Raw genomic sequence first — 14,299 nt, forward strand, 5'->3', positions numbered from 1 at the left:
TTTTTTTTCAATTTTCATTGAAAACCTTTTGCTTGGGAAATTTTGCCATGTTCTTTTCAAATTTCTCGTGAACAATTAATTGGCACTTTTCAACCAGCCTTTGGGAGGGCAGGGGAGGGCCGTTCCTGGGTGAGCCATGTGGCGGGCAGAAAAGCCAGACCCTCCAGGGTGGAAGGGGATGAGCAAACAGAAGCGGAGAGATGAGACTGCAGGTTAGTTCCTGTCCTGCTGAAGAGACAGCTCAGCTAGGCTGCTTCTCGCAGGCGCCGGAGAAACCTGACTTCCGTGCGATATGGTCCCACGGGTGAACGGCCACTCGCTGGTGAAAGACAGGCTGCCACCAGCGATTACAGCCAGACACAGCTCAGAGGGGCTTTGCTTACATGTGGTTGCAAACACCGTTCCGAGGATATCCAAACCTAACACCGATTCTTCTAGCAATAACTGAGCACGATGCAAAGCTACAAAGACAAGTGGGGCCTTGCACACGCCTGTTGTGATCTGAAACAACGCCTGCAAATTCATCTGATGGGAGTAGCAAACTGCCTGTGAACCCAGGCTGGGAAGCAGTGCTCTACACTCCTGAGCACTGCCGTAAAGACTCCATTTCTGCCCTTCTCCCACAATATTAATTCATTTCCAGTGCATCTGAGCCCCCAGTTCAACCCTCATTCCCGCTGCCCTTCTTCACAAAACCTGCCTGAGCTAGAGGAGACGCCCTGGCTACTGCAAAGAGATCCACTGCTGTGTTCACGCTCTGGAGGATTTTGTCCCTGGGATGCAAAATGTGGATTAAAATCTCTCCAGAGCGGGGACATGCTGCTCGCACTCACACACCTCCAGGCGCGCACACCTCGCAAGCACTCAGCGGCTGCCCCGGTCCGCACGCCAGCCGCCTTTCCTTCCTCCTGCCTCGCTGCTGGCCACCGAGCACCCTCCCAGCCCTTGCCAGCAGGAGCAGACGTACGGGCATGCCCACTCTGCTGCCTGCACACAGGGGTATGGTTACACGTAGGTTCGGAGCTGGCTGCACAGGCACGCACTCAGGGGCCGGTGAGGACATCTTCCCATGCAGGGCCAGGGAGGTAGACACGTGCACACAGAGCTGGCACGCCGGGACTCACACCTCACAGGGACACACACGAGTACCCGTGCGCAGACCTCACGCACGCCGGAGAGTTGCAGCTCCCACGGCTTTCGGGACACACACAGAAGCCAAGAGACATTATGGCAGGCACTCACTTGGATTTGTTCTCCTCATAGTGAGCACTGGTCTTAATGTATCTGGCCAGTTCTATCTGCATATCGCCGAATAAAGGAACCACCTGCAGCTGCTGGAAAAGAAAACAAAAAATGGTTGAAACACGGCAGAGACAGAGCCCGTGGCCCCAGCGCAACACAAGGGACTACGAAACGGCATCCTGTGTCTCTGAAGCTATGGAAAGTGTCGGGCTGTTTAAAGCAAGGTGCAAACCTGGACCCAGGGTCATTTCACACCTATGAAGTGACCAAAAATGATCACAAGGCTTTTTGCGTGATGAAAATCACCCCCTGAGAGTGTTCTGGAGCCCTGGACTCGCCGATACCAGGCTGGTTATTGCCAGAACGGTTCAGTGCTGTAACCGGCCAGAGGAAAGGCTCTTTTTACAACAAAAAGAGAGAAGCATATTCCTGAGCAGGGCTTGTTGCCTTGCACCATAATCCTCCAAGAGAATAGAGGGATGAAAAGCCAGCACGTTGGTATTTTGGCAGCAAGTTGCTGCGGCTCTCTTCAGAGGGGAGCTGTAGGCTGCTTTGCTGCCTGGACTGCCAGGGATGTGGCGTCTTTTCCCCAGCGACTCAGATTGTACTTTGGCACTGTGGCTGCTAGTGATGTGTCTAAAAACTTCTCCACGAAGAGAAAGACACAGGCAATGGCTGCCTGCAATAGAACATGGCCTTGCTCTCCCTTTGCATCTCAGGAGGATTTGGATGGGAAGTAAATTCAAAGTGCACTGAACGTACCTCAAGCTCAGACAGGTCCCTGCTTCACTAAGCTTTCAGATGCAAACAAAATTCAACCAGGAGCTACCAACAGCTCTTCAATCAAACATGAAGCTTCAAGTTCACCCAGCTACAAAAGCCTTGCCCCAAAATTCACGGAAGATGGTGGCAAATTCCCTGTTCTATTATCACATGCTGCTCTTCTCAGGCTGGCTTGTATGGAGGATGTGCAATGCTGTCATGAGGGATTCTCAGTGGCGCTTTCATAAAAGGTTTAAATGAAGGGGTAGTTCCTTTCACTACTCAAATTCCTGGTCAAGCCACTAGAAATTTAATCAGAAGGCAATAAACAGATGTAGTAAGAGGAGTAGTTGGCCTTTTCTTATTGAGATCTGATAGTCTGGAGTGGTACTTAACTGATTCGGTGAGACCACAGCAGATGTTGTAGAAGTGCAAATGGAAAAACAGCTGGAAAGGGAAAGTTATTCCATGCAATGGAAGATATTTTACCTGATTCTCTGAGGGCCCACAGCACTTTGCAATGAACAGCAAATCTGTTTGAATGCACCAAGATACAAAACTCTACAGGTTACACTGAGGGCTTGATTTAAACTGAGATTCAGTTGAATTAGCAAAGCTGAACCAGGGAAAACTCGGAAGACTCCAAGGGATGGCATGATAAATCAACTTTGCAGAGCTGCAGTTCTCAGCAGTCTCCCCAGTGAGGAGGGTATTCAACCACCTCATTATCGCCCCATCCATGAGGTTACGGTGTCTGTCTGTAGTTCCCTGCGTGGCAGTTTGAGCCCTGCTCTCAGAGGTGTCTCCAGGAGATGATGCAAATTGGGCTAAATAGGTCCCCACTCAGTCAGGGTGAGAATGCAGCAGCTGGTACATCAACCTTTCATGAAACCAGCTATCTGGGCTCGCCCATCCCCTCCCCTTGCGCAGACCCAGTGCATCATCTATAAACTGCAAGTTGGGAGGCATCCCGTACCCTGTCACCACCACCGACCTTGTCTTTCAGGCTCCTCAGCAGCTCTCTGGGTAAAGCAGCAAGGAGGAGCCACTCTGCTGAAAGAGTGATGGGGAAGAAGCACTCTGTGGCCCCCCAGAAATCATCATCCTCTCATTTTCACTGATGTGGAGCAAGTGTTGGTAACAAAAACTAATCTTTCCATCTCAGGAGGACTGCTCAAGCTCAGTAGGTCTAAAAGAAAACTAACTGCTCCATCTGGGAAGTTATTCTGCTGTCCTCCTGCTATACTGTTATTCTTTGCTGCCAATACATTTGTCCCTTGCCAGATCCCATCATGCCTCCTAGAGCTGACCTGCCCCAAACCTGAGATGCCTCCTAGACCCAGCCTGTGCACAGAAGCAATGGAAAGGAGGTGTCATTTCCCCCTGCGAATGCCGCAGGCAGTGCTGTGCGGGGTCTCAGCCCCCCTCTCCATCTGCCACTGGGGGCTGGTGGCTTGCACACACACCAGATTTTGGGGGAAAGCAACAGGGTTATCCCAAACCTTTTTCGTGCTGAGTGGCCCTGGGGCAATGCAGCCTGGCCTCCAGCTGTGGACCAGCCCCGGGCTGGACTCAGCTGCACATGTGCATGGGCAAAGGGAGGCTGCACGGCTGCTTACCACCCTGTCACTGGGAGTTCTCATGGGCCTTTCCCCAAAACCCAGATCTCAGATGAGACAAAAATGGTTCCTCAAACCACCAGGTGAGCCCTTTGAAGAACTTGCTGACACCTCCAAGTGCCACCTGACACAAGCTCTCCAAGAAGCTTTTTCTGTCCTACAGGGAGCACAGTTTATACACAAAATAAGACTGCCAGATCACACGTTGGCTGGCCAGCTGTGTCCCCTGTCCCTTAGTTCAGCACCTTGCTGAGGGAAAGGGGAGTGCAACGATCACCCACACAGACCTCAGCAAACCAGCCAGGTTTGCCAGTGGCCTGAAATGACGGTGCTCCTCAGGAGACTGCAAACCTGGCTCAGAAATGTGCAAAGAGGTAGAAGCGATGTCAGTCTGGCACACCCTTCCCTCATCCACAAAACAGACCTCCCATGTGCCGTCCCCATCCTTTACCCCTCAGCAGGAAACAGGCAGAGCCACAGCGGCAGCTGGCTGCCCAGCCAGGGCGTGCAGGGCCCTCAGCTCCCACCGGTTCCCCAGGCTCCAGCACCAGCTCTGCAGGAGCAGAGCCAGCCCCAGGCACCGCTCACACATCCACAGCCTTGCTGGCACCAAGGGCCGGCATCGCTCGTCCCACCCACGCTGCAGCTCTGTGCCCGTGCATGTTCACAGCAATCCCATTCCTCATCCTTCGGCCTACATAATTTCTCGACCCTTTGGGTTTTTTGGAACTGTAAATGATTCCTGCAGTTTGGGTTTTGCTGGCAGCACGTGCAATGGTACAGGTCGCTAATTCATTGGTCTGCAATAAACTCCAGCCTCACCCAGACAGGTCACTGACCTTGAAGAATTTGTCTATTTTGCTAAGGTTGATTCTCTTCTTGGCATCCAACTTGTAAATGTTGCTGACGTTCCCATCCATGAGATACAGGCCAAACCCCATCACCTGGAGAAGATGGAAAGGCTAGGTTTCATTAGCGTGAAATCAGCAGCACAAGTCAAAGAGCTCTCCATCACTTAGCATAAAGAAGACCATTTCAGGCTCCTCTACCACCTGACACTCGTGAGAAGACTGTATAAAATGTGCACACATCTGCAAGGATGTACACGGTAGACAGAGGACACATGATGGATTGCTTCTGTCTTCTGTGCAAAAACACATGACGCTCACTCTGGTAATTTGTTCCTCTGCTCTCCCACATAACAACAACCCAAGTCTTCTCCACCCAAAAGCGAACATTTACTCCCGAAGAATTGAAAACATTTAAAATATTCTCCTGGATTGATTTTTTCCCTTTAATTCAGTACAAATCATTACAGATATTCAAACTACCCACATTATCCTTCAAAGAACCTTAGTTGACTCATACCGTGGTAATGAAGTTCTTATGGTAATAGTGACTGCAATCACTGTAATAACTGACTTACAGTAAGGACAAATATAAAAAACAAGCAGATACTTTGGCGTGTTCATCTTGAGGACTCTTTAGAGTCAGGAAGCCAAACATGGGAATATCTGCCTTCTGCGGGGAATTATTGCTGGGAATGGGCATCAAGCAGAAAATTCAGGGTTGCAAAGTTGGTGGTGATTTTGGCATGTCCTATACAGTTACACAGGTCAAGCCCATGATCCCGCACATCCATGCACAACAGAAAAACCCCTTCTAGCTCTGGAGAATGCAGGGCACCCATCGGTGCTCTCGTCTACCAGCTGGAGACCACCACCACACACATGCTTAGTCCCAGGCAGGCAGAGCTGCTGGCAACCTCGGGAAGGATTAGGGGAAAAGATAGAGATGGAGATGGGGAAGAGCAGAGGAAAGAGAAAGAGGAAGGAAGATTTTTATATGGGAATATGGGAGAAGGCCAGAAAGGACAGGAGAGAAAAGATGGGAGAAGGTCCAAGTTACAGCAGGAACAGAGGCAGCTCATGGCACTGCCTGACAGAGGTGACACTTCAGAGCACTAGGGTGGGACATCCTTGACCCACGGCCACATCCAGTCTGTTCAGCTACAAAGAAGAGGTGAAAATGGGAGGATTGAGGTATTGCAGCAGAAGACACAGTAACAGAGATCAGAAGGGAAACAGGAACAGGAGGAAGGCAGCTTTGGTGCTGCATGCAGAGAGCCTTCCCACCTCATAGCCACCCATATTTCCAGAGGATGCTGGCCCTGCAGAGAAGGGATGCATGTAAACCCAAAGGAGCAAAAAATAAAGAAAATGAAGAGAAATATTGTCCTGGGAGGGGAATTTCATTTTACTAAAACAAAAGTGAAACTACGCAAGCACCCAGCCCCACAAGCATGGCCGAATCTCACCTTTAAGAGCATGTGTTTCTCACTGGGAGTAAGATACATCTTGTTTTCATAGTAATCCACACAGATGTTGACAATATCAGCCAGCAATTCCTCATAGCCAGGGATAACTTCTAGTTGTTGGTGCAGACACTGAAACATCAACAGGGGCCACATTATCCACATGGACAGAAGAACAGCAAGAACCAGGGGAGAAACATATGTGAAGGATTAAGAGTAGAATGATAAGAGGTTTCTTCAAACCTCATCTGTGTGCTTTTCTTAAGTTCCAGGCAGAAGATTGACCTCATGGTACCACCTGTAAGGAACAACCTTCCTTCTGCAGGACAGCTCTCCCCTTCAGACTGATCACAACAGCCAAATGTCAGACAGTGAGATGTAAAGAAAGATGCCTCAGAAGTAGACTTTCTGACTCCCTCCTGTCTCTATGCAATATTTTACCTAATAAGCAGAAGCTACAGAGCCTGTGGAGTGTGGAGGGCCCTGGGTCTGATCTGCAGTCCCCATGCAGTCGCAGAGATGGACTGGATGGATTTACTGGGGAAAACAGGGGAAGAGTTTCTGGCAGAAACCCCTCCCAAGAGCTCTTCTTGCATCTTTTAGACCTTCATCTTTGTCTTGACATAAAGAGACCTCCAAAGCCACCCAGGATGACCCATGGGAAGGAGATATTGCTAGAATTATACAGCCTGACCCAAAAATCGTCAGTCAGTGGCAATGGCCCAACAAACAAGACAGCTATTGCCACAGTCCAGTCTGAAGCACTCTCAGCCCTAGCGAGATCGTTGCCTCCATCCACAGAAAGGTTAACTGGTTCAGAGGAAAGGGACCTGCCTGTGTGATGCGGTTGTGGTTTGCCAGGAACATGGAGAGATTCTGGGACTCCTGGATGGACTGGGGGTCTGCCATCTTCCGCAGAAACTGGGCAGCTCTGGAAGGGAGAAATCCAACATCACCAAGGATCACTCACCCAATGTGACACTCTCACCACCCACCTTCCCTGTTTCACCTGCAGCTGCAATGCAACAGCCTCAGAGTCCCCCTGCAGTACAGCTCTGCTCTTTTCTCATTTTACCAAGAGGGAACTGAAACACAGTGAGGCTCAGAGATTTGCCTAAACTCACAAAGAGAGCCTACAACAGCACAGAGACCCAGCCTCCAGCCTCCTGATGTCCACCTGACCTCACTGCTGGGCAGACCAGGCGCTCCCTTGCAGGCCAGGCACAGTCCTGTCCCCGCTCCCGCTGCTTCGCCCCCTCTCACCTTTTGTAGGCGGAGTGGTCATTTTTGACGCTGCACTTCATGTTCTTCAGCTCATCCAGGACGGCAAACATGTTAATGAACTTGCCCAGCGTGAGGAGATAGGCCTCAGAGACAAAGTCCTTCCTCCGCTCAGCATGGCACAGGCGCTTCACCTCGCTGCAGAACCGCTCGATAGCCTTGCGCTGGAAGGCAGTGGGACAGGGTCATCTCAGCAGCAGCTCATGTGCAGTCACCACGCCACCAATGGGACCCTCCTCCACGCACCCACCACCTCCTTCCTTTAACAAAAGCATTTTTCTGCTGGGGATCAAGGCTCCAGGGTCCCTCTCCACTGTCACCATGAAACAAAGCAGTGTTACAAACCACTGCAGTGGTGGAGGACCTCAGTGCTGCAGGACCCTCTATTTGTGCCTGCCCCAAGTGTGGCATGTTCTGCAAAATCAGGCTTCAGTTTTTTACGTGGGGCATAAAGACCTCATAGGACAGAAAACCTAAAAATGATGGTGAAACCCAGCTGCAGCCAGTTATAAACGCAGGCGGTGATGGGGAGAGGTCCCTGGAGCCCACAGCAGCTCTGTTTGCCACATGGTCATTGCTCTGTTGGGATCTAAGCGTACTATTTCATCAAGTACCTCAAGTGTAGCAACTGCTAAATTTAAGTTTTGGCGCTCTTTGCCAGCTGACCCCTGACTTTAGGGGGCTGTGAGCACGTCCCTGTTCCTGCTGGCACAGCGGGAGGGTGTCCAGCTGCATGGCTGCATCCCACCCCAGGCACCAGCTGCACCACCAGCCCTCAGCTCTCCCCGGCTTTGCTTCAGAGGAAAGAGCAGAAGAGCGAGCTGTGCTGGTGCTGGTGGAGAAACAGCTCTTCACATCCACCAGCCAACACCCCTGAAAAACTGGAGCTGTGCCACCCATTAGCTCCACATAGTGGGGGCTCTGGTCCTCCATGAACTTCAAGGGCTTAGGTGTGCTCATTCCCAACTTGTATGCAAGATGTTGGAGCTAAGCAAGGGACACACAGATTTTCCTTCAGACAGGTCTCAGGTATCTGCTGATGGCTGCAAGGAAGAGACCTACCAGGGGGCTCGGGGGCTCTCCAAGCTGGTCTGGCTGGCAAGGATAGCACAGCCCTGCTTAGGATAAGTTAACACCAAAATAATAAATTACTTTTGCCTCTCTCCTTGACCACTTACCTGAAAATACATGAACTTCATAAGCTTGGTGACTTCTGGCTCCAGGACTTCCACCGTCTTCTCATAAATCTCCACTCGGTTTGGCTGTTCGTTACATTTCACCTGTGTTGCAAAGACAAATCATCCTTGTCAGCATCAGAGTTTCTAAAACAGCTGTGGACTGCAACGGCCACCACCTTCTGCTTGTTTCACAGTGAATCCTGTCCCCATCTGAGGACAATAGAGGGACCCGAGAGGGAGCTTGTTCTCAAGGCAATATGTGACAGCAGAAGGGGCTATTTCTCAGATGTGAAATTCTCTCCATGCATTATAAACAGGCACGATCCTGACTCTGAGAAATAAAAGTCTTCTAATGCATTTGTCTGGGGTAGAACACATGCAATGTGGAGTATGGACTTGCTACACAACGTGGGAACGTTCTATCATAAAGTTATCTGAGACTTTGTGTTGCAAAGTCCCATGGACACACAAGGCACCAGGCTACAGCTCTGCTATAGCCTTGCTAGGATAATTTTGGTTCAGTTGCCAACCCGTTAAAAATCACTGGGCTTGTATGTGGCTAGCAGCAATGAAGTGAGTCACCTTCACTGGAATCCCAGGAAGCTAAATTTAAGGACATACTCAGTTGTCGTCCACCTCATTTCCAAACCGTTACTTGGAATCATTACCAAACTTTTAGGGAAAACCCCAACTGCCCAAGGCAATGCATCCTGCTGTCCTCTGGTTTTGTTTCCAGTTGTTGCTGACACAAGGCTGTGATGGGGCTGATGGCTCTGGTGCAAATTTAGTAGCCCAGCAGCTGATCCACAGGGCACGAGGGGACAAATCAGCCGGCTTTACATGTGGGAAGATGCAAAAGTAGCTTTGCCCTCTCTGTAGTGGGGAATCTAATGTCCCTGCCCTGGTGTTTCATACTGCAGTCAGGCGATATTGATGGCCATGAGGATGCAGCTCGCAGTAGGGAGGAGAGGTGCACATTTAGGTGTAGGCTCTGTTCTTCACCTGTAAAACCATGATCTCCGATGTAGCACAGGGAGGTGACGTGACCGAGCAGCCAGGCTGGGGGGCTGAGAACAGGACCCCCTGGCCGCAGCCATGTGCCCCATGGCAAAGCACAGGGGTCATTGCAAGACCAAATTCGGTGAATCTGTAAATGAACCCTCTGCTGTGGTGTCTGCTCCTCCGCCGTCACTGATGGCCATGAGGATGCAGCTCGCAGTAGGGAGGAGAGGTGCACATTTAGGTGTAGGCTCTGTTCTTCACCTGTAAAACCATGATCTCCGATGTAGCACAGGGAGGTGACGTGACCGAGCAGCCAGGCTGGGGGGCTGAGAACAGGACCCCCTGGCCGCAGCCATGTGCCCCATGGCAAAGCACAGGGGTCATTGCAAGACCAAATTCGGTGAATCTGTAAATGAACCCTCTGCTGTGGTGTTGTCTGCTCCTCCGTCACACGCGGCACTGCCTGCAGCCCCGGGGGGGAGGACGGGGCAGAGAGCAGGGACTCCACAAGCTATGCTTGGAGACCGGGATGTGGGGGCCACTGGGATGGAAGGACACTAAAATGTCAAAACAGATGATCTGTAGCACTGTCTTGCCATCAGCTCAGCCTCAACCTGACTTCTGTTAGTGTAGCTGGGAGAGGCAGTAGCAGCACAGCATCAAATATAAATGGGAGATAAGCAAATATCCAATCAGTGGCAGAAATCTCCCCATGGCTGGGTCTCATGAGACCATCAGCAGAGCATAACCCGAGGGGAACTGAGGTTTGACCTTTCCTGGGGAATCACAAACATGGGCATTGCCAGCCATGTGGAAATATTTTTTCCTGGCTCCACGGAAGCACTGCAAACCCTTTTATCCAAAGGGTTAATGGAAGTGCCCTGCACCCGCCCTGCCGCGTTGTCAGTCGGCGTTTTTGCAGTGATCCAGCACACGTTCACATTGCAGAAGACAAGCTCTGAGCTGAGTCTGAATCATGATCAGTGGGCCACGTGGGCAACCTTACTCACGTCTGTAGGTGTTTGCAGGATGAAGCCACTGAAATTCAGGTTGGAGAGAGAAGGACTAGAAAACAGTTGAACCAGAACTAACAGTAGAGGAGGAGAATGATTAAATGTGGGGGGGCATCAGGACCTTCAGGTATATCAGCAGCAAAAAAGGGCATTTGGGGAAATATTTCTGGCACATCGAAGTGCTCCTTCATGCACCCTCGCACAACACCTAGAATTCTGAGGCTCCCGCGGGAGCAGAGAGAGGACCCCAGAGTCTGGGCAGCAGTTTGGGATGCTGAAACCTGCCCCAGCTGCCTAATCTGCTCTGTGCAAGTCAGGGAGAGCCTGAGTCTGCCACACCTCGAGAGGACCCACTCTTTTCATCCCAGGCTGCCTGGGCTCCCTTCTTCACACAATGCAAGAGTCCCACTCAGCACTGGGGCAATTTTTAACTGAAGCTGAAGTTCCTGATACCATGTAATGGTATGATACTATACAATGGTGTCAGGAAAGTGTGATATAAACCAGATCTGATGATTTGACTCTCAACTTCCAAAAACTAACTGAAGCAAACTCCATTTCCCCACAACATCAGAGAGAAGCAGTGCACTGGGAAGGAAATAACCACACTGCTTTAATTAAAGCAAAGGCTACCCATTCTCCAGACAGAGAACTGGATAAAGACCCAAGTGACAAAACACAGCACCATCCCAAGTACCGTGCTGGACCAGAGCTGTGCTCAGCTGAGTCCTGTCAGCAGCTGTAGGACAAACAAGCTGGTCCTGCGGGGATGAAATAACTTCAGGTGCGACTGCTTTGGGGAGCAGGGGAGGGGCTCGTGAAACCAGGAAATGTATATAAGGCAGTTGGCTTGTGGGGAAGGGTGACTGAGCTGTGAGGTGCTGCTAGGAGGTATCAGGAGTGGAGCTTTCGTATACATGAGAGTGCAGAGCAGATGCCCTTTGCTAGGGCAGCAGTATAGATCTGCTTCTGAAATGGCTACCAGCTGCTGAGATCAGTGGTTGAGACTTTGGTGGGGAGAGGACAATTTGAAGAGTCAGTGGTCTCTCTTTTCAACCTTTCTATCTGCTTCAGTCTTCTCTGCTTTTTTGTTCTTCTGTCTCTGGTTCAAACTAACCCATGCTGAAGACAAAACCAACTAGGTGCTCTGGGAACATCCCTGCCTGGGAAGGGCTTGAGTACCTGGGGGATGGCTCGTGAGCAGCTCCTCCACGTGTAAAGCATCACGGCGTACTCATGGCCTTCTTCCAGCATTTCATTCTGAAAGACAGAGAAGCATTGCTCGGGCAGGGCACGCACCACAGGCTCAGCATTGCTGGGACAGTGACCGGGGCACTCACCATGCTGGAGTGCACCGTTGCCTGCTCGATGTACCTGGCAATACCGGTCACGAAGGCATTTCTGTCTTCAAAGTTTGTGTCAAAATTAGCCTATGGGCAAAATGGAGAGATGGGGATTAAAATACAGCTAGATGTTTGCCCACCTGATACTGTCCAGCATGGGATGTGTTGGCAAAAAGCAGAATCAGTAAGGCTCCTGGGCATGGGAGCAGCTTATGAACAATTTGAAGTGCTGCACCTCTAGGTCTGAAGTAGATTCATATGTGCAGCCTGACATGCTTCTGAATCACCCATGTTCATTAGAGGAAATCCTGCAGATTATATGTGTGAAAATATGGCAATCAAGACTGATAAATCCTTGTAAAATCAAGCCAAACCAGGTGGGGATCAGTTATAGAGAACTGCAGCCACACCAGAGAGCAAACCTACAGCGATTATTCTAAGGATTTTAGCTTGGTAACTCAAAGATAGATGCAGCCTCATTAATTTCTATTTGTGCCCTGGCTGCTAGGGGAAGACCACATCCTGTCAGCAGGAATTGCAAAGAATAAACACAGAAAGGGCAGGGAACGAGATGTCTGAAAACATAAATATGAAAGTCAGCACTCATCTAGGCGCTGTTATCCGCGCTAGTGTTGCTCTTGCAAGAAGATGCTTTGGGATGAACAGTTGTTTTGGAAGTTGAGCTACTGCTTTGGGTTGGGACAGGGGGGCAAGAAAATGCAGAGCAGGGTAGGGGATGAAAAAGCAGCTCCTCAGCCTCTCTGCGCTGAGTGCCTGTTCACACACCCTGCGCTCAGGTTATTTCCTCCATGAAGGCTGGCTGATGGTATCTGCTGGAGGGCAGAGGTTACAGAAGTCCCAGGTGCCCAGAGCTGCTCCTTGCAATGACATTAGCATTGCAGTGACCACGTTCACCTCAATAACTGAATTCCTGAGTAGGAAAGGCGGGAGCACAGACCCGTGGCCACAGGGCTACTCTTCTTAGTGCCTCGAGGACATCGCATGTGACAAGAAAAGCTGAGGCTGTATATGCATTTCTGACTAGCAGGGGAGAGGGCTACATACAAACCAAGTATGATGAGGAAACAGGCTTGGCCAATATCTCTAGATCCAGTTTAGATGAGCTTTTTAGGCCCAGCGGTGTGCACACACTCGTGGCCCTGAAAGGAGGCTGTGCCATAAGGCTGGACCCTAAGCCCCTCACAGGACACAAGCCAGCAAAGAGTAAAAATGGTTTAAAGAAGAGATAAGCAAAAGCGATATGAAGATTTTCCAGAGAGAGTTTAAATTTGAACAGCCCAGAACTGCCTTTGGGTCTGATAACCCGTAGAGATACTAATGCTACTGAATGAGCCCGCAGTCTGACCTGCTGAAAGAGAGACTGTAATTTCAGACCCCTGCGTACATGGCACGGCAATCATTGTGCGGGTGTATTTATACACTGCCACGGGTAAGTCATGAATTCAGGAGTGGCAGGATGGAGAAAGTAAAACCCCACATTATATTTAACCCTGGGTGTGTGCTATAGGGCAGGGTGTGGCGTGGTGGCCAAGCAGCCGAGGCATCCCGCTGCGGATCCAAAAGCAGGAGGTTGAGCCTTGCCCTGGGCTCATGCCAAACTTTGCTTGGTCAGTGCAGCTGCAGCTAAATCTGCGGTTGTTCAAGGCAGAGAAGCGACTGCAGCGACTGCCCTCCCTTGCATGCCACCAGCTCCCCAGACCGGCAGCTCCAGCTGTGCGAGCGGCACAGGCCAGCCAAAGTCAGGCAGAACTTTGATTTTGACCTACTTAGATGCATGCACTACCATAAAAAGGAAGCACAGAAATATGTGCATAATAAAACATCGCTGAGAACTTTCTGCTGTTATCACAGATCTTATCTCCTGCTTCTTACCCGTTCGTGCACTCTGGTCCTCATTTTTAACTTCCCTATGTCTGGCTCAGCCTTAAAGATCCCTTTCATCAATCTCTAGCGCTTTCCTTTTAAAGCCTTTGGGAACAGATCTGTGGCTAGATCTGTTCTGAACAGTTCCTAAAACACGGTGAACCCAGGATGTTTTCAGCTAGTTCTCACAGCACCATGTGCCCCTCTGCTTTGCGTGAGCCACCGGAACTACCCTCCCTGCCCCACCACCTCTGGGAGCTGAAGGTACCTGGTACATGATGGAGGACGGAGGCGGTTCGATGCATGGCTGCTGGTCTGGCAGAGGCAGCTCCTCCAGCAAGTCCACGTTGGACAAGGCATCCTCTAGTGTGACGTGAGTGGTCATGGTTCTGAATGTTCAGTTTCCGTGCTAAATCCAAAGTAAAAGAGAGGGTAATAGACAGACAGACAGCAGCCAGAAGACCGAGTGGGAAAGCGCCAAAGGACAAAACTGGAACCACAACTGGCTGGCACTGCAGGAGATGTGATCCTGGTTTATCTCGTTTTCCTTTTCTTGTGTATTTAAACTACTTCTCTATGTCATCTCTCCTTCTGTGATTCAACAGCAGAGTAGGAATGCAGAATAAGGGGAACACAACTACCCACCCATACCCTTCTCCAC

The 14,299-nt window shown here is 50.5% G+C and overlaps 1 protein-coding gene across 5 annotated transcripts in view; it reads right to left on the minus strand.

The window, feature by feature from the left end:
• CYFIP2 (cytoplasmic FMR1 interacting protein 2) overlaps positions 1 to 14,023 on the minus strand; it is a 47,661-nt gene extending 33,638 nt beyond the window's left edge. The window contains exons 1-9 of one of the 5 annotated variants that reach the window (XM_009285786.1): positions 13,907 to 14,023; positions 11,752 to 11,841; positions 11,594 to 11,671; positions 8,397 to 8,498; positions 7,201 to 7,382; positions 6,772 to 6,868; positions 5,941 to 6,069; positions 4,463 to 4,567; positions 1,243 to 1,331 (exon numbers count right to left, since the gene is read on the minus strand). In XM_009285786.1, the coding sequence (XP_009284061.1) occupies positions 1,243 to 1,331; positions 4,463 to 4,567; positions 5,941 to 6,069; positions 6,772 to 6,868; positions 7,201 to 7,382; positions 8,397 to 8,498; positions 11,594 to 11,671; positions 11,752 to 11,841; positions 13,907 to 14,023 (989 nt within the window). Of the gene's footprint in view, positions 1 to 1,242; positions 1,335 to 4,462; positions 4,568 to 5,940; positions 6,070 to 6,771; positions 6,869 to 7,200; positions 7,383 to 8,396; positions 8,499 to 11,593; positions 11,672 to 11,751; positions 11,842 to 13,906 lie in introns of all 5 variants that reach the window. The other 4 variants (XM_009285784.1, XM_019473822.1, XM_009285787.1 and 1 more) reach the window with 4 other exon arrangements.
• Positions 14,024 to 14,299: the final 276 nt, after the last annotated feature.

This window comes from Aptenodytes forsteri, unplaced genomic scaffold (assembly GCF_000699145.1).
Source record: "Aptenodytes forsteri isolate BGI_AS27 unplaced genomic scaffold, ASM69914v1 Scaffold54, whole genome shotgun sequence".
Classification (NCBI taxonomy): Eukaryota; Metazoa; Chordata; class Aves; order Sphenisciformes; family Spheniscidae; genus Aptenodytes; species Aptenodytes forsteri.